Below are 25,168 nucleotides of genomic sequence, written 5' to 3'. Positions count from 1 at the left end.
TGGAGATGTATTTGCATTTTTATTTGCATATATCCATAAAAAAATCAAGAGGTAGGTGTAACTTTGAAACTGTTGATATTGCATTTCAAGCATTCGAACCAGGAGTCGAGCCCCCTCCTTATCAAGAAGCTTTGAAATCTTTTACAAACCTGGGGTCCAGGCCAAGGGCTGCAATGGACCATGCAGCACCCGTCAGCTGGAGACAAGAAAACCTGGGGGAGCACGAGTGCGCCCACACCCTGCCTTGTCCCCAGCTGGGGCTGGGACCAAGTCACTCAACCCAGACCACTCCAATGAGTGCCCTTGAATGCAGTTCTGTAGTGGTCAGAAATAGGTTTCGCTGGTTGTGAGCACACAATTAAGGGGGAATTGTTTACCTTTGATTAAAATTAATATTGCTGTAGCACAAGGGAATACAAAAGACTTTTTCTGTATTTCTTGAAAATGTGTGCGTGTGTGTTCCCATTGCATGAAACAAGAAGAGAAGGGAGACAAGCCTCCAAGAATAAACATGTCATTTGATTAAAAAAAAACAAACAAAAAACAACAAACCAGCTTTGCTGTTATCAATCTTTGCTTGGAGCCAGCAAATGAAGAACTTGCAGAATTTATAATAGGATTGAAAGACCAGGTAACAGGAACTAGCAGTTCGGCAAGGTTATTCTGCAGTTAATGTCAAAACTTTTATGACCTTTACTGCGAAGAATTAGGTTAATGAGGAGGGCTTTTTGAACTCTTTTTAAACCAGCCCATTGATTTAAAACTTCTTACAAACTTGAGGAAAGTTTCCTGGTTTGGATTACTAGGTGCTTCTTGGAGATCTCTACTTCATTAATCAAAGTGTTCAAGTTACTGAGTCACCCATAGTCCTTTGAAACCCATCCGAATTGTAACACCTTGGGGCAGAGCTTGCCCTCTCTGGTCACATCTAGCAGCGTCCCATGCTTCCCTCCCCAGGGAAGTTCGGAGCATGCCAGAATCTTAAGAATAAAGCAATGCACCATAAAGAAGGAGGTATAAAACCATCAGTAAAGATGCTAAATATACAGCAGTTTGGGGAGCCCCAGTAAGTTAAATATTAACAAGTTCTATTGCTCTCACTTTGGTCAGTTAATAAAATACTCTAATTATTAGATTGTCTAAATTGCCTGATGTGCAGCTTTGGAGATAGAGAACCTTCTCAAATGAACCCTTAGTGCTTTCTGAACTTGTTTGTGTAATAGGAATGTGCTGCAGCTTTCTTTTTATAAAGAAATCTCGGGGGTTATTGTAATGTGTTGAGATGAACGTGCAGCCCCAGCGTTGCTCTGTGTTCACACAGAACAGAAGAACGATCATGAAATTGCCCCACCGGGGACCGAGTGTGGGGCGTTCGCATATCCCATCCCCTGACCTTTCTCGCAGCAGGCAATAGACCCTCCTGCTCCACAAAAATGGGGAAAAGGATTAAATTCTCTGGTTTGGCCATTAAGAGTTTTTTGGAGACCTTAAAAATGGGAATGCCCACTTGCTACCTTTGAGCCTCACTGGGGAGCGGGGGAATCGGTGCCTTTGGCACCCACAGCCCTGGCTCAGCAGGAGCAGGGCTGGGAGCGTGACTCTGGGTCCCAACTCCTGGGTCTTCCAAACCTTTGGCTGGTTCAGATCTGGAGTTTTGGGTCTCTCTCCCCACGACGACTCCTGCATTGCTTTGGTTTGTAGAGCAGTAACCCCATCCAAATAATCTACATAGTAGTAATTCTGCCCTTTAGTCAGCCTCCATCTTAAAACACAACTGTAAAGTCATCCTTTGCATTATCATAAATGCCTAATGGGCATCTCCTCCGGTCCCCAGAGTGCCTATTGCTCTGCTATACGCTCCTGTCTCTGCATTCACTGTCTGTGCTTATTTTTTCTTAACAGTGAAAATTGCTGTAGATACGGGCAAGACAGCCTCCTTGTGTCTTGTCATTGGAATATGCTCGCTAAACTCCAGCTCCCTCGTGGCTTAGTTCTGTTTATTCCTTGTTCACTTGGAAGGGTTTCAGCTAAGAAAATACATTGAACCGACTGACGCTGCAATGGACATTACTCAAAGCTATTTGGCCTGTAGCCTCCTCTTTGGTACTGATGATGTTGACAATTTTGGGTTTTTTTTTAGATTCCCAGACCATGTTTGCAGAACTGCTTGTTAATTACTGCACTGCACAAGCGTGGAGTCTGGCTTCACAGACACTGTTTTGCTGTGTTCCGAGCAGGGCTGGTACCTCAGAAGATGAACCAAAGTGCAGATTTGTGACGTTCCTCTGCCTCAGTATCCCCCTCCTTTAAATGAAGACTTCTCTTCAAAGAGGCTCACAAGGAATAATTTATTAGCAGACAGATATAAAAAGTGTTGGTAGCTTTAGGCTGGTTTTGCTCTCATTGGATGGGCTTTGTATTTCACTGATGTGTTACTGGGTCATAAAAGAAAGAATAAATCTTGTTTACTTGTTTACATCCCGTGGGAATCTTCTGCTGCGCTGGGTTTCAGGCTTGTTCCTAGCAAGACTGAAATGTGCTGTGCTTCCCCTGTCAGGCAGCTGTTTTGTGTAGCTGCTGCCCACTTGAGAGGCAGAATGTGCAGTGCCTTTGCTGAAAGGGTGCCAGGGATTGCAAGTGAGGAGCTGGAGGGAGGAAGTTAGAGGGGAGGGGAGGGAGAGAGCAAAGACACAGTGAGGAGAGGAAGAGAAAACTGGAGAGGAGAGCTCAGCTGGGGAATGACACAAGGGGCTCGCAGGGGATTAGAAAATATGGAGCAACGGGAGTAGATGCAGCATGAGCTCAGCAGCTTCTTCTTGTCTTCATGGGTTTGGGGGCATATCTAGGCCCCCAGCCTCATCAGCTACTTGGATTCATGAGAATGAGCTTTTCTGTCAGAGCAGCCCTGCCAAAGGCTTCTTTCAGCCAAGGCTTGCAAGTCACAAACTTCTTGAATGTCATTTGTGGGGTGGCCTTTTTGGTGTGTGAGTAGGACTTGGGTTTTCTATTGCTGTTGCTTGCTTTTTGCTTTTCAGAGGTAAACCCATAATCAGTTGTGGGAAGACTTTGGTTTGGATATCTGTATATTGGATTAAAGGTCTACAAATGTATAATTTCCAGGTTATTTACTGTTTTGTGTAATCATGAAGTTTCTATTCCATGTGACAGGGAGAGAAAATAATTTAACCCCAGCCTGCTCGGAGCTTCTTGGCCTCCATTGGATTTATTCTCTTGAAGCTGAGAGTTGCAAACTTGAATTCCTTTTGTGTAATAAAATACTTGGACCCGCTGTAGGGCTTAGGGCTTTGTTTTTTCTTTTCTTCCCACCTCCACCCCCAACAACAAGAGTGGGTTTTGCACCCCAGAAAGCTGCCTTTTTTTTTTTTTTTTTTTTCTCACCATGCTTTAGGAAGTCTGCTGTTGCCTTGCCCGGCTCCTGCCTGCTGGATTTCATTAATCCCAGGAAGTTTGTGCCTTGCCTTGCCCTGCCCATCGGTGGGCTGAGGCTGGCAGTGGTGCTGGGGTCCTGCCTGTCCGGAGGTGGCTGCATCCCCGGCTGATGCTGCGCGCTGCAGCCCGACCTGCTGGGCACACGGCATCACTGCAGCAAACCAAGCTTCTGCAAAAGAGCTTTCCACTTTCTAGCTGGTTTTTAACATAAGTGGCATTTTTAGTGGACCATTAATTTGCTTTACTACATGTAATTAGCAAAAAAACTGGGTACTGAGTGAACAAAATTAGGCTTGGACTGGATTCACTTGTCAGCCAGCCAAGACCTGTTTGGGTCGACGTTTCTAAAACAATGATAAATCGGCTCCTCCTGTGTGCGAGGAGGTCCCTCACTTTGCGTTTGACCCTACTGCCATGAGGTAGACCTGTCCTGCTGATAAAACACAGCGTAAGCAGAGACGGGCCCTGCTCTCGCCGTGGCCTTGTTTGCCTCGTGAGCCAGGGACAAAGTTATTTTTCTTCTGTGTGTGATCTCCACATCCAAGAAAATGTTTATTAAGCAGGGTAAATGCTTTGAGATCTGTAGATAAAGGAATTTCTCTTGTGGTTTGTTAATAATACCACTGTTGGTGGTAGAGCCCAGGGAGGGGAGGATGGACACGTACGCGTATGACGGTGATGTGCAATAGAAAACCTGGGATTTTCAGGCAGATGTAACATGACCTGGGCACTGGCACCATCGGGAAGCCAATAGTCTGTGTGAAGAAGGTGCAGAAAGTCTGCATCCACCCAGACCTCAGCTATTCACATATTAATCACAGGGGCTAACCACACAGATCCAAATGGGTGCTTAGGAGCTGATGAAGCCTTTAAGGCATTCAAAAAAGAAACATCATACATTCTCTAGCACATAAATGTGTTTAAAAAGGTATATAATTTATAATAGCAATGTTGACAGAGCTTTAACTACGTTACAAAAGCTAAACTATAATATATTTACATGTGAGCAGTACTTACTGTGTGGGTGCGTCTCTGTTGATGTGTTTCCATGTGATTCTCCATAATTTCAGCAAGTGATTGTAGTGAGGGATATTAAACCATAGTATTGATAATACTTTTACAGCTCTGCTTTGGGAAATGCATTACTGCTAAATTAGTCCCTGAAAATCTAGAGATATTAACACTGTCGAGCATGAAGGCAGATGGGATTTGGATCAGAGACCTTTATTTGTAGTATGATACTAAGGAGTCATTACTTTAAAGCAGGAACTTCGTTTCCTTGAATATTAACTCGAGTTGGGGATTTTACTTCCGCTTTGGCATGAACAAGCTTATCATAAAAGCGTAAATGGAACTCGCTCGGTATTGATTTTTCTTATGCTCTAAAAAGATGCTTAATGAAACTCTAGGTACCTAGATAAAGACCTTCACTGAATGCAAAGTAAGCTTAATTGCAGTTCCCTTAACAAGCTACTGGAGATGAATTTTTTTTCTACTACAAAGCCCTTTCACCTATTTAGATTGTTTCTCTTCCTGTGTGTGCCAGGATGCATTAATTCAGCTTTTTGTTTCTTTTTCTTCCCCCCCCTCCCCAAGAGGCAAACTGCAGCTTAAAGAAAAGAAAACTTACTTGCCAGTTTGTGTGTAGAAAAACTTTTGGCCTTGGAGAGGTTGGTTTTTGAGGTCTCAATAGAAGTTTTAGTCTTAAAAGAGAGTAACTGTCCCTCTCACACTTCTGCAGAAGGGGGGACGGGCACAGAGGCATGTTCTGACACTGCACAACAGACTTGTAGCAAAACCAGAATCTGAACCAAGGTTTTTCTAGCTTTTGTCCTAAGACCTGTCTCTGGAACTATGCCAGAGCAGAGGCATGACTTTTATTTTTACTGTCCAGCATCGCAAGCCCCAAAGCAATGAGGGAAAGTTATGTTCAAGTTATTCCCTTCCTTGCAGAGAGCGTTTGTGCTCTTGAAGCTGTGGAGAAGGAAGCAACAGTGTGTTCCCTGGTCGTGGTGACTCTTTCTCCTGTAGGTCCTGCTTGTGCTGCTTACTTGGAGCCCTGTTAATTCTTAATTAAGTTCTTTTCATTCTCCTCTTGGTATTTTTTTCCCCTCCTCTAATACAGGGGGTCTGCCAGAGGCTGCGTCTCTGCCTGATGCCAGGTCTGTGTGATGTCCGTGGGTCCTGCATGGACCTGGTGTGACTGATGTGACCTGCCTGACGCTGCTGTCCAAAGCCACTGGACTCTAAATTGCCACCCCCTCTTCTGCTGGGGACACCCCCGTCACCAGAGACACAATCTGTCCCCTCTGCAGTTTGCTGAGAGTTGATACATATAAAGCACGATATCTGTGTTAATTACACAGAATGCCTCAAGCCCCTCTTTCTGCTGCTGTACGAGAAACTGTTTCTGCAGAAAATGTCAGATGACTAAAAGATGGCATAATTTCTTTTTTTTTTTTTCTCCTGTGCCACAACTATCACAAAGCACAAAAGCTGGGAATTTAGCACACTTGGGGGTAGCCAAAAAGTGTCAGGGGAGCCCCTGGATGAGGTGCAAGCTCAAGAAACCTCTTGCTCTTTCCCTTAGAGTCAATCTTGCTTTTGTTCATGCTTCAAAGAGCGATGAGTTAGGGAATTTTGCTGAGGATTTGAGTAGGAAGATAGAGCAGCTTTGCGTCAGGTGCAGAGTAATTATTTGCTGGGGTTCTGTGCTATTTGGTTTTTATTCCCTGTGTTTTCATTAAAAGCTAATGAGTTTTTTCTTCATTCAGAACAATAGCTTGGCCCCTGACAAGTTGTTGGTTATTTTTTCTGCTTGGACTCAACTAGCTGTTGCTGCTCCATAAACTTTATGGAGAAGCGGATTAAAGCACAAGAAGTTCTCATAATGCAAATCTAAATGGAAAGGCAACAGGATTTGTTTTAAGTAGCTATTTCTGCAGTGGTTTTGTTCACTTTGGTTTTGTTACTGAGGCTATAGGTGGTGGTTGAAAATACTCCTAATGCTAAACCAAACGAAATGCCTTTGTTTGTATCGATTTGTGTTGCGGCAGCTGACGCAATTCGGAGTCCCACTGTGCTTGGCATGATACACGTATGTACAAGCTGCAGCCTGGTCTGTTGGAGCGCGTTACGGTAGCTTGCCTGAAGACATGACATCTCAGTTCCCACTCCTGTGTGGGGACAGCTCCCCCCCCATATGATTTTTCCTGCCCAGGGATTATTCTGCCAAAACAGAGACCTGTGGCTTGATTCTTCCCCGTGGCTGATGCCTGTAACAGCTTCTCCTGTTGTTAAAGCCAGTGACTTATTCTTGCAAGTCACTTTGGCGATCGGGCCCTTGTTCTTGTTCCAAATGGTTCAGTGCAGCCACGCGCCGGTGCGTGAGCCGTGCCTCCCCAGCGTGGTGGCTGCACCGCGCCACGCTGCCTCCTGCTAGTCGGAAACCAGGAGCAGTTTGCTCGTTATCGCAATAATCCTGCACCTGTATCTCGTTATAGGGGACCACCTGTTACCTCGGTGTGTGTTTGAAAAGCTTGGTTTGATACAGTGCAGCCTGGTTGAAAGAAAATGTTCTTTTTAAGGGGCTTATGGAAACTGTCTTATAATGCTGGCATCTTCACATCGCTGCAGATAGTCGAGCCCGCAACGCTGCAGCACGGCGTGGGGGAAGGCTCCTCATTAGAATGAACGTTGTGTTTTCCTACGGCACCGAGTTGCCGTTTGGTAGCAGCTTTTCATATAGGCTTTTTAAAGCCTTTTTATTTGAGGATCTCCAAGTGCTACAGTAAAACAGGGAAGAAACATACCCTTGTCACACACAACTGAGCAAAGGCTGAAATGACTTCTCCAAGGTCAGGCGGGCAGTGGTGCGCTCATGGATGTACTCTGCTTCCCGAGTCTCGCCAGTGGAGCGGGGGATTTCACTCTCTGCTTTTTAACCCCTAACCGGTTTTTTTTGGGGGGTTTTGTGTTTTTTTTTTTTCCCCCTCATGGAGGTGCATGCATGAATTTCAGTTTGTTGTAGCATAGAAGAACGTGCTTTGCTTACTCTTCATGACTGAGAAGCAGCCCGTGGATGGGAGACTACTGCAGTACCACCTCTGCTGATCTCTGATCCTGCAGGAGAGATCAAAGCCTGCCCTTTTGGGCCAGGGACCTGCAGCTTTCTTCTTGGCATGGGAGATTAGCAGTGCAGATGCTGAACGATGCACCTCCCAAAAGGAGAAAAGTTATGTTCTGAATTTCCTTTTTCTCCGGAATCTGATGTTCCGCACTGCGTGCTGGGATGGCTGCTGGAAGCAAGCGAGCACAGAGCTGGAAAAAGATTTCATTACTTCTTGGGCTCTTCCCCTATTAGAATTTTAGTGGCTTAAAAGGTGGGCTGCCAGGGACCCTTCTGTTCAGTCATTGACCCCTATACGCCTTTGGTAAATCTCAAAGTCAAATCTTCAATCAGTTTTTCAAGACCTTTGAGCCTGTACTATCAGCAAGGCTATGATGATGCCTGGCACTCACTGTGATTTGTTTTTTAAGGAACTGATCTGTGGGAGGATTATCTCATGTGCCCTATGTTCTTCACAGCCAGATTGTTCCTTCTGGTGGAAACTAGAAAGACATTTTCTTGAAAACATGCCCTTGAATGCGGGAGCCTGGGGTCTGTGGGAACTTCACACTCAGAGTAGACAAGGGAAGGTTGCAACCTGGGATGCTGAAAATATACCACATCCAAAATATTGTGTCACGTCTTTCTGCAGCTGGAGACTTAATGGCATCTCCACTGTGTTTCTTGGTGGGAGGAAGAGCGTTGTAACCCTCCATTCCAGGCCCTGGTACCCTTTCATCAGTGCTTGATTTAAACTGTGGAGCACAGTTCCTCTGTTTGCTGAGATAAAACTTGTTTTTAGTGTTTGAATACAATTAACATCAGCTGAAAACTCACCTTTCTTGCTGTTTGTTGTGTGTTGAATGAGTAAGCAGCTGTCTTTACCTCTGTTATCAGCAGTCTGGGTTGTGTGTATTCAGGAAATGTAAGGTAAAAGCTTGAAAGGCCACTTTTTCGCTTTGTTTAGGGTGAGTAGTGTTTTCTTCTACAGGTAGGCTAGCTGCACTCCATTTATATTAAAATTTGATATTAACATCTGTCACTGTAGTATCTAAGTGCCTTCTGCATAAAATCCAATATCAGTAGCAAATTCCCTAGCAAAAATTCAATGCAACATCAAGTATGGGGAGGTAATAGCTCCTGCCTCCACACACAGGCACATTGTTTTGTTAATTTATATGTGACTGCCTGTCACAGGGAGTCAATCTTTTTTCCCCCTACCGCTATTCAGTTGAGGATCTCAAAGCTTTTCCCTACAAAATAGGAAGGTTCTTCATTCTGGTGAAGCAGGTAGCCTAGTCCTCCATTTTACAGATGGGTGATTTATGCAGAGGTCATGTACTGGGGGCAAGAACAAAAAACTGGACATAGCTCTGGTAGTTTGGTCCCAAGACTGGTGTTTCCAGCCTCCTCCTTGTATGCCCTCCAGGTGTGAGCAATATGCCACCTTGGCCCTGAATGATGAATCTGGTCTTAAACCCACACGAAAGTGGTTCTGAGTTTTGTAGAGAACTTCAGTGGGAGGTGGGAAACAGGAGGAAACATGTCTCAGGGTGCAGGCAGTAAGATCTGGGTTTAGAAATGTGTCCTTTTCAATAAAATCAGACTGCTCTTCTCTTTCTAGGAGAGGATTATCATGATGCTTGTTTTGGACAGGACAGTTCTGATGAAAATCAGAGCTGGGGTTTGGCCCCTTCCATGACATCTGATGCTTCGCTTCTGTCAGACTTCCAGGATGACGGTAAGTCACTGATGCTTTTTGAAGTCCTTGAGTGAAGAAGGTAGAAATGCAAGTGTAATCTAGTATGACTTCCTTGTTGTCTTATATCCATCTCATAACACAGGAGGTGTTTTTTGGGTTTTTTTGTTGACTGGTACCTGTTTTGTCAATGACCATAAAATGTTATGGCCATCCTGAATTTAATTTACTGCTGCCGGAGTTAAATGTATTTCTTGATCATCTCGGTGCAAGCTGGAGTTGGTAGTGCTGGTTTGGATTGACAACAGTGACAAAAAAGAGCAGAATTTGACCTGGTAGCTAGCGTTTCCCAAAATTAATGTGCCACACTCAAGTGTGTTTCTTCTTGGGTGCTCTGCCTCGCACTTCGAAGGAGCTACATCTTCCCAAACCTTGCCTCCCCCCACCCTTTGAAAATTAGACCTCTTTAAGGTGGTTTGCTTTGGAGAGACTTTTTTGGGACCTTCTAGTGCTTGGGAACGTGGGGCTTCTTTTTCCTGTGAGTGTAGAAGTGCTCATAGCAAAGCGGTGGATGGGAGCTGGCGTCTGAGCTCAAGGGCACCTTCCAAAGCACTAAATGGCAGACGGGGGTTTTCTGGGCAGAGTTACTGGGATGGTCCCGTCTGCTTGGGAGCGGCGGCTGAGGAGAGATGGATTTGCACTGTGCTATTGAAAATGAAGTCTACAGAGCTGAGATTGTTCTGATCTTCTCAGGGGTTATCTTTTGGGCTCTAGTGAAGACTTGATTGCTTTGGTCTCAGATTCTCAGTCTCTTACTTCCCACAGATCTTGTTTCCTCCCCCTCTTTCACTTCCCTTGCACTTCCCCCCCATGCTTTCTTGCCTCCCTGCCTTGTCCTTCCTCTTCCATTTTCTGTGCTTCTGTCCCTCCTCTTCTCCCCTTCTCTGTGCTCAACACACTTTTTCATGTCTACTCCCACTCCTGTTAGGAATCAGTAATCATCAGTCAAGAAATGAGGATTTATTTGGGATGAGGTCGTAAGAGCTGATGGGCACCAAAGTCAGCTTCTTCGCACAGTGCAAACGACCAGGCATATCTGCTGTGTGTGTTGATTTATGCCATAAAATAAACATCTTTGTTTAGACTGATTAGAGGCAAGGTTGGCCTGATAGTCAGCTAGTAATTGCAGCTTGGAGAGAGGTGTGGAGTGTGGGACTGGTTCTTTTAAATAACCTGTGTGCTCAGATATGATGCACTTACGCATGGAGAACGTGTGACAAGGATAATGGATGTTGGCCTAAATGGGACATGAAAGGGTGCTGAAGACCTCGAGCTTGGCCTCGTCGGGCGAGTGATGCCTTTATGAAGTCTAGGATTTCTCCTGGCGTGTTTATTAAGCTTGTCTAAGGAGGTATTTGCTTTGCTAACTTTGAGTGGTGGTTTTTGGCAGCCCTAAGGGGCAGAGTTTGACATAACACTTGCAAGGTATGCAAACACTTGGCACCACGGGAAGTTTTCAGACACAGATGAAATGCCAGGCTCGATGGAAGGGTGCCCAAATGGGTGAATGGCAAGGAGATTGATAACATAAAAAAATGACATACTACAAAAAGGAGGGAAGAAAGCTGGCATCGAGATCAGTTACATTAAAATGAGGTGTTAGTGTTTGGAAACTGGTTCGAGTGCTGAGTAACAGCAAATCACGGGCTTGACTGTGTGTGTGTTCGTTCTGGAGGAAGCAGAGCAGTTTGGGCGGGCTGGATGCAGGCTGTTGGTATCTGAAAGGGTGATATGAAAGGGAAAATAGGCTGAACACATGATTTGGGAACCTTTTCTTTGCCCTGCCATGGTTTGTAGGGGCATCGTCGGAATGAATTTTTCTAGATGTCCGCCAGCGGGAAGGATATGGATCGGGTTGTGATTTCCTCTGGGTTTTTGAATTTCTGTGATGACTTACTATCAGATGTTTTTGTTTACTTGGGGGATTTTTGTTTTGCTTGATTGTTTTCTTTGCTTACTTTTTTTCATTATAGAAAGTGAAGGCACAATTATTTTTTTTTTTATTAATATGAAGTCGCTCACCTGAGAGTTTAAATCCTTACTTCAGAAAAGCGATTAAGCTAAAGTGTGTGTCAGGCAGTCTTGATTTCTGAATTAGATCATGCTTATGGGAAAAGCAGAAAGTTTTAAGATTGTGTGAGCTGATTTTCATCATGATCAAAGTTTGCCTTGGCTTCTCTGCATGTGCAAACCTTCGCTTTGACTGTGCCCTTTTTGCTGCAGCACTCACTTCTCCACTTACCTGGCACAGGGACCCGGCTCCTGTGTGCTCATACAGAGCTGGGGCCGCGATGGACCCTCGGGGTGCTGCTGTCACACGGATAAGTGACCGAGAACTGCTCCTTTCAGGCAGCACAGGTGGCTGACGCATGGGGATAATCCGTCTCACTATGGCCAGGAGAATAAATTGGCCGGCTGTAGGAACATGCTTCTCATTCCTGCGGCTTTTTTCCGTCGCTTCTTAGCCCTGTTTTGCAACAACAAGAGGTTACGTCCTGAGGTGCAAGCCCACAGCTCTGTTAAAGGCTGATATTTCCTGAATTTCCCAACTTTATTAATTCAAGGTTTTAATGGAAGCAGGTCTCTGACTGGGATGATGCTCACTTCTGCCTCTCCTTGCTACAAAAAACAGAGGGGTTTGAAGCAGGGGATGCCACCACTGCTCACTCTGAGCAGACTTTTCCTTGCTTGCTCTGAACTTCTCGTGGGAATCAGAGAACCTTCAAAGTTGTCTCTGGAGGGAGCAAGAGGGACTGAGCGAGTTGGGGATGACTTTACTCAATGAGGCATGGCCCAGCTCTATAGGATCATCCCTAATGAGTGATTAAGAAGCTAATGTTTGTACAGTGCTGGGAGGCTGGGAAGCACTGTGGAAGTACGAAGTACTGTGATAATGATAAGTATTTCTTAGGAGACACTTCCCATGTAATGTGCTCTGCTCAGACCACTTGGAGACTTTTCAAAAATGTTTTGTCTTAAACTGATAGATCATTTAATTTGCCAGTGTTTGTTCATTTAGTTTTCCTGAAGCATAAGGTAGATACGACAGCGTCCTGAGGGTAGGAGCTGTGCATCTTCATATTTAGAACTTCTAGATGTTGCTTTATCAGTTTGGGTTTCCCCAAAGTGGCACTTCTGGATCCCTTGCTGGAGGAATGCTGAGCCGGGATTCAAATGATTCACTCGATGTCATGGCAAGATCACACGGAGCGGAGGGGGTGAGGGCCACTGTGGCGTCTGCCCCTGCACCTGGCTCTCAGCTGTACTGCCGTGGCGTGACAACAGAAGTGACAAGATATTTTCTTTTATATTACGCAGGCATCCCCTAGCACGTGGAAAGACGCATAACTCAGAGTGACAGGAATGTACTTGACAGGTTCTGTTAGGCACTGGGGTAAGAAACCTTGCCTCTGACTTCTAAGGTTTTTCCATCATGTCAGCAGAGGACTTTGGCCAAACGTACTTGCAGCTCATTCAGTTGAAATAAAATCATTTAGCAAAAATTCCCTTTGCTTTATACAAATGTGCTAAAAATGGTTTATATCGTAAAAGGTGTGGAGGGTGGTAGATGAGCGGGTGTTTCGCTCAGCCCCAGTGGCTTGGGGATGGGAGGGGGCAGATACAAATGCAACACGATATTAGAACGTTTTTGGGGAGAATTAGAAACTGTAACAAGGTGGCTTGTCTGTAATCCATCTCCAGGTGCTTCTTGAACCCATTTATGTCCCGGAGAAGGCCCCATTTTGCTCGTTTGGCCTTCTAGTATATAGAAATGGGTAGGGAAAATAGCAAAGTGAGTTTTGTAGGTAACTCTGCAGAAACAAGATGCTGGTGAGCACCCTGGCAGATCTGGGGAGAAGCCTGTAAACTTCTTCTGGGAGTTTCTTGCCTGGTCCATGGCAGCCTCTAGCCCACCTCGGCATGAGACTGAACGCGTTCCTCTCTTTCAAGTATTGTGCTCTCTCTCGGTGGTGGTCTGGAGAACCAAACCCTTTCTCCCTGAAGTGTGTGGTGTGCTGAACGACGTGTGCTCCCCTGCTTTTAGGTAGCCCTTGCGTCTACAACTACAGCTGCTGCTTTGTTTTGGCCTGTACTTCTTACACGCTTCTAAAATCTGATGAATCACTTCTGAAATATGGAATTAATTGCTTTAAAAACCAAGCCTGCAGGAATGTTTTGGATGTGTGGGTGGGTGTGCATCAAGTGTGTGGGTAGGTGTGCTGCATGGTGTGGGTGTGAGTGGGCAGGCAGGGTGCTGGCTGTGCTGTGCAGGTGGGCGCGCAGGGTGGGTGGCCAGCCTGTATGATGTGTGTGTGGGGTGCACTCTGGATGTGCCAGCGCTGTGCTGGGGGGGGGCGGTGGGTGGGTGCTGGGAGATGCCAGTGGGTGCTGTGGGGTCATGGGTGGGTGCTAGTGGGTGAGTGCTGGGAGTGCCAGTGGGTGCTGGGGAGTGCTAGGAATGCAGGTAGGTGCAGGGGTGCCAGTAGGTGGGTGCCGGAGTGCTGGTGGGAGGGTGCCAGTGGATGGCTGCTAGGGGGGGCCAAGAGGGGGGTGCCGGTAGGTGGTTGCTGGGGGGTGCCGGTGTCCGGGGGGTGCCGGTGGGGGGATTCTAGGGGGGTGCTGGTGGGCGGGGGGGTCCGGTGGGGGTGTGCCGGGGGGTGCCGGTGGGGGGTGTGCGGGGGGGGGCGGGGGGTGCCGGTGGAGGGGTTCTGGGGGGTGCCGAGGGGTGCGGGGGGTTCTGGGGGGTGCGGGGGTTCTGGGGGGTGCGGGGGGTGCCGGTGGGCGCTCGGTGCCGGTGGGCGCTCGCAGCGCAGCGCGGCAGCGGAGTTCTGCAGCGCCCCCGTGTGGCGCAGAGCGGCGCCGCTCCCGCGGGCTGCGCGGCTGGAAAACCGTGTGGGCGCCTTCGGCTTCCTGGTCACTTTTGTTTAAAAAACACAACCAACGAGCAACTCCCCCGCCCCCCCAAGAAAACCAATAAAAAGCCAAAAGGACAAACCCCAACCTCCCAAACAGGCATTTCTGTGATTTCCTTCTTCCCACCGCTTTGACAGCTCGGTGTGGGCTTGAATTAAGCCCTTGTGTGGGTGGAGTAACAGCAGAGTTCTGCTTTTCCAAACCAAAAATTGTGGTTTTCTTCCCCAATGACGGGCTGCTTCCCGCTGCAGTAGGGTGTGCAGCGGTGGTGCGGCACTGGGTGACCGCTGCAGGGGAGGGCAGTGTGGCCTGGGGGTCTGAGCACATGCAATGGTTCAGAGGAGCCACGTGCCCAAATGCTGCTGAATTTCTGGTGTAATAACAAAGTGTGTGGAATAAAATGCAGACTAAGAAGCTGTTTCAGAAATGCTGAGCATCTGCAAGTCCGATAGGCTGTATAGATCAAACCTTGAATGCCCTCAGATGAGTGGAAATGCCTCTTACGCTGGAGTTGAAAGCTTTACATTTTTCTTTTCAAATACCATTAGAAGCAATTATCTCTGCCTCCCTGATGTCCAGAAACGTCTTCTGTTGCTTTTGACTGGGTTATTATAAACTTGCTGTTGATGTACTTTTAAGCCGTAGGAAACAGAGTAGGAAACATTTGGGGAAGGGGTTTGTGACAAGTGCAATTGCCGTTGCATGTTTTTCCCGGCCTGATCGCAGACATCATCCAATGAGCCCAGGGAGGGAGAGGTTAAACCAGGGAGCAGTTATTTCTCCCAATTCCTCACCAGGGCTTCCAGCAGGTTTGACCAGTTCAGCCTGAGTTTTGCCAAGGGGAGGAGAACAGGCATGAATCCACTGTATAAGGAAACAACATGTTTTCTAAAAAATATCTACTTTACTGCGTGACATTTTGGAACGATATCAGACTCCCTTAAAGCTACAGAGCCAACGTTCTTTGATGTATAGTTTTCTGAATGGAAATGCACCGTAACATTAGCACTTTCAAGCCCAATGTGATAATGTCTCTGGCACTGTGCAAATAAGTTCCTGGAATGGTGCTCTGGCTGGTCGAAAGGTTTGGCTGTATTTTATACAGAGCAACTTGGTTCACCTCTATATTAAGGATTATTTGTTCGGGGTGGCAAGGAGGGTGGGTTGCTTGCAGGCTGCCAGAAATAGATGCATAAATTATATAGGAGAGCTCAGACCTTTGTAGAGAACAAGCAGCGGCAAGAGTATTGCTACCAAGATTTTCAGCTATCATTTAAACCAAGCAAAACCAAAAAAACCCACAACCCAAAGTGGCTTCACGTCCTCATTTGGGATTTTACAGCTGCAGCAAATTGTAGCGCCAGTAACTGCTGCAGAAATCCTGTCTGACTTGTGGACACAGCTCCCATCAGCTGGGCATGTCGAGCTGTGGATGCTGGTCCTGAGGGCAGCCCCCTGAGCCTGCAGTTTTGTGGGTGCCCATTCTGAACTCAAAGTCGTTTTTCCTCAAGCTGGAGACGTTTGGAAGTTGGTCTGAGAGGCTGCTCTTGTGCCAAGGGTGTCTGTGGAAAAGCGGGTGATTGCAAGTGCCTTTTGACTTGTCCAATCTCCCCCTTTATCTTCCCCTGCACCCTGTAAAAGCAGTTCTTCTTTATAAAGTGTTGAAACGTAACACGTTGGCACGGACTGACGGGAGGACCGGAGGGCGAGTCCCTGCTGATGCTCAGCCCTGTGTGGAGCTGGCAGCCTGGATCTCTTAGGAGCATCCTGTCTCGTAATTCCTTAGAGCTTTTTGGGAACGTAATCCTAGCACAAATCAGCTCGGGCCCCAAAATGTGTTGGTCCAGCCCATGCCTTAAGCTCACACATCTAAATGGGATGCGATTTCATGGTGGTTATTTGACACTGAGGATAGGCAACCTCAGGAATCAGGCGCTCGCTTTAATAGCATGAGTTGCTTTCACACAAATACAGTGTTTGTGATTTGGTCTTTGGGTGTCGCATACCTCGGTTTGTGGTTTGGAAAGGGGTTTCTGCCCAACCACTGGGATATTTGTTTGGTTTTTAAGCTGAGATTCTCAAGTAATTCCTTGATCGCAAGAGCTCTTAAGAAAAACAGAAATGTTATGAAACATGTGGTGTAAAATCTCAGCAGTTTGGTGGGTCTGTGGGGCCCCAGACAGGAGTTATAATTGAAATCACTTAGAAGTCAGTGAAATGCCGATAACTTATTAAGGCAGCTTTTCTAAAGCAAAAATCCTGCCACTTTTGCTGTTTGCCGACAGGGAAAAAGCATAATTAAAGTTTCTTTGTATTGCTTTGTAAGTGCAAGATCAGATGAATAGATTTATTTTCCATACCTAGAGGACAGTCTTTAATGACAAGGTGTTATTTGGATTTTTTACTAAGCGGGTTAACAACAGCAAGCTTGCGTGAAACAGGGAGTGTTGGCTTATGGTTGCAGCTTAAAATTAATTGCAGTGGAGGATGCCCTCAGCACGTAGATTATTTCAGCAGGCTCGGGGGGCTCAGAGCACGGACGTCTTTGAGCTGACACTATCAGGTGCGTGGTCCCGGGTGCTGTGGCGGCTGTCAGGAGCCGGGATGGAGCTTCCTCTCATGGTGAATTGCATGTTCCCCATGTCAAACACGTGTGAATTATCAATGCACAAGTTACTGTTGTGTGGGGGGCTGGGAAAACTTACACACCCGCCTCCTAAAGGCCTTTCTATTCATGAGTATGTAAATCCAAGGCATAAATGCTTTGTGTCTCTATATTCTCCCCAGCAGAGGGATCAATACGCAGGAAATGTAAGTTAACAAAGTGTTGGGGTGGAACTTCATTATGGCTTCTTTTCTGCCCTTTTTCAAAAGGAAGTGCTTCCAGTGTCCTAAACCAACAGGCTCTGGAGCCTCCCGTTACTGACCTGCACAGGTTTCCTCCGTAGGAGGGATGCTCGGAGGGCAGGATGCTGGGATGCAGCAGCTGGGCGGCATGGCAGAGGTGATGCCAGTTTCAGACCAGCTTATCTGTGACCCTGTGGCCCCGCAGAAGCAGCCTTGGGATGCCCAGAGCCCCTGGCTGGCACCAAGGACCTCACGTGGACTTGGGAAATGGGGTTTCACCCTTGCAGAAGTGCCAGGGGTTGAGCGTGCTTGGCACCGGTAGTGGCGGGGTTACTGGTACAGCAGCTCTGGGATTGACATTCTTTCACCAAATACACCAATAGTAAGATATGTGGTGGATTCTGTGTGGTTACTTCAACGGGAACCAGAGTAAGAGGTGCTCTAGGTTACGCACTTGAAATATTTTGGGGTTATAGCAAAGATCTGGCTTGTTGGGTTTTTTCATATTAGAATTCTGAGCATACCGAGGTCACTGGCAGAGGAGGTGGAGGAGGCGCTTCCTCTGCTTGAATGACTTGTCTGCAACCAGGGCAAACTTCTTTTCATTCCTCTGTGGGACATGTTTGTAGGGCAACTAAAGGACAAAAAGGCAAACAAAATATGTGCTTTCCCCGAGTTCCTGGTAGTGAGTGCACAGAGCCTTGGGGCCCTTCCCTTTGGGGGAGAAGCAAGAACGTTCCAAAGAGCCTCATCCCACGGATGCGTTTGGAGTGTGTCTGCTCACCTGGGTGGAACTGCTTGTGGGAATAACAATGACTGTACCCCTGTCTTGCAGGATCAATCTCAAAACACTAACAAGTCCTGAAATACAAAATTCCCAGCTGAGAGAAATGGTCTGGACAGCAATAAAAGTCCCTGATATATATATATATATATATATACACGCATATGTTAACACATGCTGAACTACTACTGACTTTGTTCTGACTTAAGCATGTGCTTAAAAAAAGTGTGATTAAGTATGAGCCACAGGGAATATATTAAATTATTACTCAGGTTATGTAATTGTGAAAATCACTATGTGCAAAAATAAAGCCACTGTCCTGAAGAATTAATTTCATGTCTGGTTATAATAAATTCTAAAATGAAATGTGTTGAAGGACAACTTTAGAGGGAAGAAAAGTCTCCTCTTTTTTTTTTTTTCCCCCCACTTTTTTTCACTTCTTTCATTTCTCCTTTTAATGTAAGGAGTGAAGAATAACTTTATTCGGCAAGCGTCTCCCTAGAGCTGTTGTATCTGCTAGGGATTTACTCAAGCAAAGCGGCTATGTTGGATGTTCCGTAATTGTCATTTTGCACGAAGGCATTTTGTGTCTGTGCACATGTGTATTTTAAAGAGTAGCTTTGTTTAAGGCTTACGGTGATGAACTACTTCTTAAAACAAGTTAAACTTTTATTGTTCAACCCTCGGAGAGATGTGGCAGTTGAAAAAGATTGGGTGTCCAGATTGATTTTTGGTCTGCATTGAAGGGTGGCCGGGAGCGTGCGCTGTGTACCTGTGTGCAGAGGGGCAGAGCTGGTGGGGCATTAAGCAGGCACCGGGGCTTCTTCTAATCCAGTGTCACAGGAAGAGCAGCCGAAACAATCGGCATCATCCTTCACCCTGATAATGCTTTCTCGCCAACTAATAGCTCCTTGTTCATCAAGGAAACGAATGTGTGCGGAGGTGACACGCTCTTCACCCACTGCTCTTTGTTCTAGGGTCCTCCAGACTGATTGTATCAGCTCCAGCACTGACAAATATCCCCCCAAACTTTAACACTATGTAAAATTGAGTTATGGGGTTTTAAGGTTAGACTCCTCTGGCTGAAGGTTGATTGTCTCCGAGAGATAAAGGAATCAGTACTCAACAATAACAAAATCTTTGCCATAGGATAATGACTGTTATTGAGCTCACAGCTCTCTTTATTTGGTTACAAAGCTTCACTCCTATTTTTTTCCCTGCACTCATAGGTTAAAGTGGGAGCTGCTGTTTGAAACTGCTGAATTGCTGCTGTTCCTCTATCCACCCTCACCCCATGCTTGAGCAAACGCTCTGGCAGATAGATCAATTCCTTGAAACATCCCGTCACCCAGGGCTGTGTCTCTGCAGCTGCCGTTTTAAACCAAGTTGCCCTTGCAGTGGCACCTTCCCAGCAGCGGAGCAGTGCAAAGATGCTGCTGGCACTTGGGTAGCTTTTGGAGAAGGAAGCTTTGCCTGGACAATCCCAATGAGCTTACTAGGCAAATTAAAGAGAGTAGCTGGGAGACAGCATTAGTCTAGTTTTACAGTAAGATTCATCCGTTGGAGTGGAGGAAATAATTCTTGCCGAGCTGGGGCCGATGTGGAGTGCAAGCAGCTTGACCCAGGTCCCATGAGGAGCCCATGGTGTAGCTGGCAATGGCATCGTAAAGCCTTGGACCCCAAACACCTTGCTCAGGTTCTCTGGCCAAAGAACTATTTTGCGTTTAGTGATGAGCCTTGGCCATCTGCGGTAAATGAAAATGGTCTGGCATTAACAAAAGGATCAAAGCATTAACAAAAATGGTGGAATTTGGGGGAAGAAATCGGAAGTTTATTTTAGCTTTAAACTAATGGTACCTGGGGCAAAGGCACTCAGTGCTGAGACAGTCTTATGTTGAGGGCAATGAGAGCCTGCCAGAAAGAGATGCCTAGGAGGGGCTGTGCTAGCGGTGGACGAAGAAGTCACAGAACCCAAGGGAGGACAAAATTTAGTGGGGTGAAGCTCCCTGTACTCTCTGAACTCCTTCCAAATCCTGGAAGCACTCTGCCTTCCCTGATAAACACCTGATGCATGAGGTGTGTGGAGAGGACATGCATGATAGGGTTGAACTTCCCTTGCAGATTTGGAGCAGGCAGGTGGTTGGTGTCAGTCTTTGAAAATACGTATAAGGGTGGCACTCTCCACCCCCCATAACTTGCATCTTTGCTTTACCCACTTGTAGTTACCTAGAAAGACAGAACTCTGCTGTCCCCCAAAGGCCATAGGTATCTCCAGGAGACGTCTTTGGCTCAGTGGAGCTTTCAAGTCTGCCCTGATTTCTCTTCCTTAAACTTCATTCATATCCTTCTGCTTCGAAGCAGATCTGATTATTCCAGGGAGCTGCTGACTGCGGGAGGAGTTCAGAGATCCCCTGCCTCTGACCTTGGAGGGAAATGGTTTCCATCCTGTTCCTGTGCACACCCGTCACGTGGTTGGTGTATTAGGTGTGAGCTGCCAACATTTCAGGCCAGCTGCAGTGTTGGGGATCAGCCTGTGTTGATGTTGCATCGCTGCAGGAAGACGCCTGCTGTTGCCCTGACCCCCCTCCCAGCACAGGGGTCCCTCACCCCTGTGCACTGTGCAACCAGTTTGGTTTTGAGATCCTCAGTTACCTTGCAAATTCTTATTTTCTCCCCTTTTACTCGATAAGATTCCCTGGTGCTGGATGTGCTGTAGATCACTTTTTTTTTGTTACCCTGGTTTATTCTTTAGTAGGATGAATCTCATTTTATTATTCTATCCATGTTCTTAACCTCTCTGTGTCCCCTACTATTATTTCCTCTGCTTTCACTTGATATTTGCATTACCACCTAATTTAGTATCTTCCTGCTCATTGAATTAATGGACTGTTTACTTGCTTTAGATAAAACGGGGACTAATACCCTGCAATACCCCAACACAGACGCTTCTCCTCCACGTGACAGAGAGCCATTTATCACCAGCTTTTGTCTGTGGCCCTTGGGCCAATTTTCAGTCTGTGACGATTGCTTCTATCCAAGCTGAGGTAAATTAATTTTTTCAGTGAGATTTGCTGTGGCACCACATCAAACGCTCAGTAAAGTCTCTAGATATATTGCATCTTCCACATTACCCTTCGTCTGCTAATTTTGTAGCTTGATCAGAAAGGCTGACCGTATGTGCCTAAGGTCATTTGCTCTTTACAAACCCAAAGGTTGCTTGTTGCTAAGAAGGCAATTATTGCCTAGGTGCTCATAAAGTAATTTAGTCCTTTTTTTTTTTTTTTTTTTTTTAAATCTGTTCCGTTATTTTATGAGTGTGACATTAGATTTGCCAGAGCATTTTTCAGCTTGACCTTGGTATTGTATTTTTAAACTTTGGTGCTACCTTTGATTATTGCCCACTCCATATTTCTTAGTTCTCTGCTATGATTAGAAGGAAAAGCCAGTGGTTTGGTAAGGTTGGGAACTTTGTTACTGTAATTCTTGTAAGACTTTATGCAAATGGAGATTGCTGGGAAGGAAAGCACAACCTTAGAGGCACAGAACAATAAGTGGGTGCATTTTTCTACCCCTTTCCATGGTCACACCTCTGTCATAGCTCTAGTCTAGGAAATCCATGGCTAACTGAGTAATCTCTATAGCCATCATGGAGCAGAGCATGACTTCGGCTCCCTTGAGTTGTAATGGCATCTCCCAAGTAGGTGAGAAATCTTCACTGCCAACTTCTAGCTATGTTTGTCATCTAATGTCCATCAGGGTGGTGACACTGCTCTTAAGATGGGTTTCCAGTTTGCTTTCTGCCAAGGTTAATTTAAAGTTGCTTTATTTTCATCTGTAAGTGGAAATTCCATGTCTGCTTTGAGTATCTCCTGGATCTGCTAGTTCTGCTGGACCAGATCCATCAGCTTCCATTATTTTGTTGGGGAAAAAAAATGTATCTTAGTTTGAACCAAGGAAAAAGATTGTATTTCCCCCCATCCCAGTCTCGGAGAAACCTAGTTGGAAAAACACCCAAACGTAAGTTTTTCTTTTCAAATGGAACTGGAATAAGTTGATCAGAAATGCTTCAATTTTAGATTTAAGGTCTTGCAAAGCCACTCTTAATTTGCTTAAGAAAAAAGCCCCAGCCGACAGAAAAGCAAAGCAAGATGACTGAAAAACACACAAACTTTTACGATGGAAAACTAAGCAGCCCTACCAACAGAAAGTAAGGCCAGACAATATCGGTATTTGAATATTCTCTTTTCCTTCTTTTCTTTGATATGCAAACTTGCTGCTGATCAAAGAACTCTGGGAGGAGGAGGACAATAGTGCGGATCATGGTGACTTTGGGTTTTGGTTCCTGAGCTTGATCCCATGATGGCTGGGGTAGGCTTGGGGACGGGGACAAGCGCCACTTTCCTCCCCTCCCCTTTGGTCTTCCCGTTCAACCCCTGAATTCACGGATCAGCAGGGGAGCTGAGCTGTCTGAGCAGGGGCACAGGCACAAGCCCTGAGGTTGCAGAAATTGCCATAAAACGGCTATAGCTCTGCTGTCTACAAAGCCCCCATCCCTCTTGGGTACCCCAGTATGCTAAGTCTGTGGGTTCAGGCTTGGGGCAGGTGGTAGGATTTGCTCCTTTAATCTTCAGTGTCTATTTATTACAGTGGAGCTCCAGGGCATCTGAGCATGGCCTTTCTCGCCCAGAGACCATAACAAATGGCTGCCCCACCTCTGACACAGACCGGGCTTTGCGCACCACCTATCTGCGCCGTGTGGTGCTGGCTCTTTCTGTCTCTGCTTCTTCTTTTGTTGCGGGGCTTAGAAAACTAAGAGGAAGGATCTGAATGCCAAGAGCAGCTCCGTTGACCGTCCACACCTGCCCTCCCTTCGCTTCGTGGCCAGTCCTCGGCTCATTTTTCACGGGGGGAGATGCTCACCTTGCGGATGAGAAAAGGCTCTGCCCCAGGCCATGGGACCGTGACTCAGAGTGATCCTTTTCCCTTTGTTTACTCTTAGGTATTGAACCCTTTCGCAATTGCTAATTATTTTTCAATTGCCCAAGACAAATGAGGAGGTTAGGGAGGTGCCATTTCTCAGTGACCCTGCCTGTCAATCCCTGGGACTCTTTATTAATGTTGGAGCTGGTTTTGTTAATTTTTTTCTTGTTGGTTTTAAGGAATAAGAGGGATGTATCTTGAATTGTGGAGGTAATTTACGCCTTTCTCTGTCTCTGAATGCCATCAGAAATTAGCAAGCTAATGACATTGGTGGGGAGTTCCATCCTCTCGTTGCAATTTAATTTTATTTTTAAGGGGGAAACCGTCCTTCAGTAAGGTGGGGATCCACAGCAAACCTCGGTCTTATACAAGGAGGTACGACAGTCTTGTCCTAGTCTTCTGGAAGATACTTTTACTCTGATTACAGATATTTTGTGGTGCTACCCCAGTACCAAACCCATTTTGCACCAAGTTACAGTTCTGCGGAGCCTGCAGTTTGAACAGGCAAACAGACAAGGTGAAGGATGACAAGGGGGGTGATGTTAGAGGAGGGTTAAGTGATTTGACTCCAACACCCCGGCTGTTAGAGGTAGTGTCTGACTAGGATCAACCCAGCACCCTCAAACTTTCCCTTATAGCTTGGGAGGGTGAATTAGGGGATGAGGAATCGGCAGTGTGATGTGCACGTGAGTCCTGGGTTCGCCATACTGGCTCTATTGAGGCTGAAAATGTCATTTAGCTGGAAACGTTGATTCTTGGCAGCTGGGTGACCTCAGCTTGCAGGTGAGATGCTCTTTGCTTGGATTTGGAGGCAGAGGGGACTGCGGGGTCATCCAGACCCCAATTCTTTGTGCTTAAATTCTCAGTGCCATCACCTTGCTCTGGAGTTAGAGGAAACATTGGCTTCAGTCTCCCTATCAGAATTCCCGTTCCCTGGTAGCATAAAGCTTTTAATCCACAGAAGCAAACAGCCCAGGCTTCTCTGGAGGGGGGCTGCGATGGGGGGTTGTCTCTGTGTGGGGTCCGATGCTGCTCCCTGAACCCATGTGCTCGCGGTAGGTGACGGGTGCACGCTGTGTGTCTGTGTCCACGGGAGACAGTTCTTGGCAGCCCTTTGCAGAGCTGAATCTCCTGGTTCCTATTGAATGGGGGAGCTTGAAAAAAAACCCAACCAACCCTGTGCTTTTCAACACGAGATCCATTCTGCAGCTTGTCTCCAGGCAGCTAGCAACCCAAAGGGCATCACCGAACGCGCCAGCAACCAAATAGCAACTGGGGGGAGGGAATAGGAGGACAGAGGAAGATGGAAAACCTCCTATACAATAATTAGAATAAAATTGGGGTATCAAGAATACAGGGGTCAGCTTCTGTTCACACCAATATGGCTTTCACCTTGTAGAGAAAGGCCTGCACCAGGTAATTAGGTCAAGTCAATGATTATATATCTTAAAGCGAAGTGGAAGGGACTGTAATTGTGATGAAATTTGTTTGAAGAGGGAAAGCATGGGGAATTTTGTTTAAAGGTAACGAGTTCAAAGGGTAAATGAAGTTCAAGGTTCAGTTTCTGTTCACTCCTAAGGAAAAAACCCCACCACACAACAACACCCACGCACGCCGAGCAGCCAATATTTCTATCAGACGAGTTGCTTTATCTTTTGGGGAAGGGAATGGGATCATATCCCTGTAGGAAAACTGGAATTAAAACAGTGACAGCTCTTTAATGGGGCTTTCTTTCTCTAGGAGCCAACAGAAGGGTAAACCTTGTGTAATGGGTTTTTTTCCTAGTTGGTTTATTCTTCCCTTCGGAGCGCGCTTGTCACATGCAGCCACCTTGCATGCAAATCGGTGACATCCTGAGAAGGGCCTTGCCTGTGATATGCAAATGCCCACTTTGTTTACAGGAGCTTTTGAAGAGAGGGGAAGGCAGCTGGGCCATGAACGGTGGGGAAAACTGCCCATCTTGGGGGATTTAATAGCATTTCAACTTCCCATAAATGTTTTTGGTGGGACAAAAATGCGTTCCTATTCAGGCTTCTGAAATGGTCTGTTTTTCTCCTGGTAAATATGCGGCTTCAATTGATGCTAGTGGGTGTTCTGGGTGGATGGAGGGCAGGAGTGGATTTCCCTGTAGCCCAGCTGGGCAGCACTCCGGTGCTCTTGGGCCGGGGAGAAAAGGGCATAAGAAAAAGTAGTCACGGCTGCCTTTGCAAATCGTTGGGTTTTAATCGCGTGTGTAGGTGTAGAAAGGTGGGATAATAGTTACAAGTCAGGATCTCCGGCTTTTTCCTCTCAACGTCATTATGGGATCTTGGGAACAGTTTTGACC

The 25,168-nt window shown here is 46.4% G+C and overlaps 1 protein-coding gene across 2 annotated transcripts in view; it reads left to right on the top strand.

The window, feature by feature from the left end:
- Window positions 1-25,168, top strand: part of SKAP1 (src kinase associated phosphoprotein 1) — a 155,723-nt gene that overhangs the window by 22,126 nt on the left and 108,429 nt on the right. For both annotated transcript variants that reach the window (XM_056362162.1, XM_056362163.1), the window contains exon 4: window positions 9,183-9,299. In XM_056362162.1, coding sequence (XP_056218137.1) covers window positions 9,183-9,299 — 117 coding nt within the window. The remainder of the gene's footprint in view (window positions 1-9,182; window positions 9,300-25,168) is intronic.

The sequence above is a fragment of the Falco biarmicus genome, chromosome 17 (assembly GCF_023638135.1).
Source record: "Falco biarmicus isolate bFalBia1 chromosome 17, bFalBia1.pri, whole genome shotgun sequence".
NCBI lineage: Eukaryota > Metazoa > Chordata > Aves > Falconiformes > Falconidae > Falco > Falco biarmicus.
Note: the sequence above shows the minus strand (reverse complement) of the source record. Positions and strands in the feature narration are given on the sequence as shown.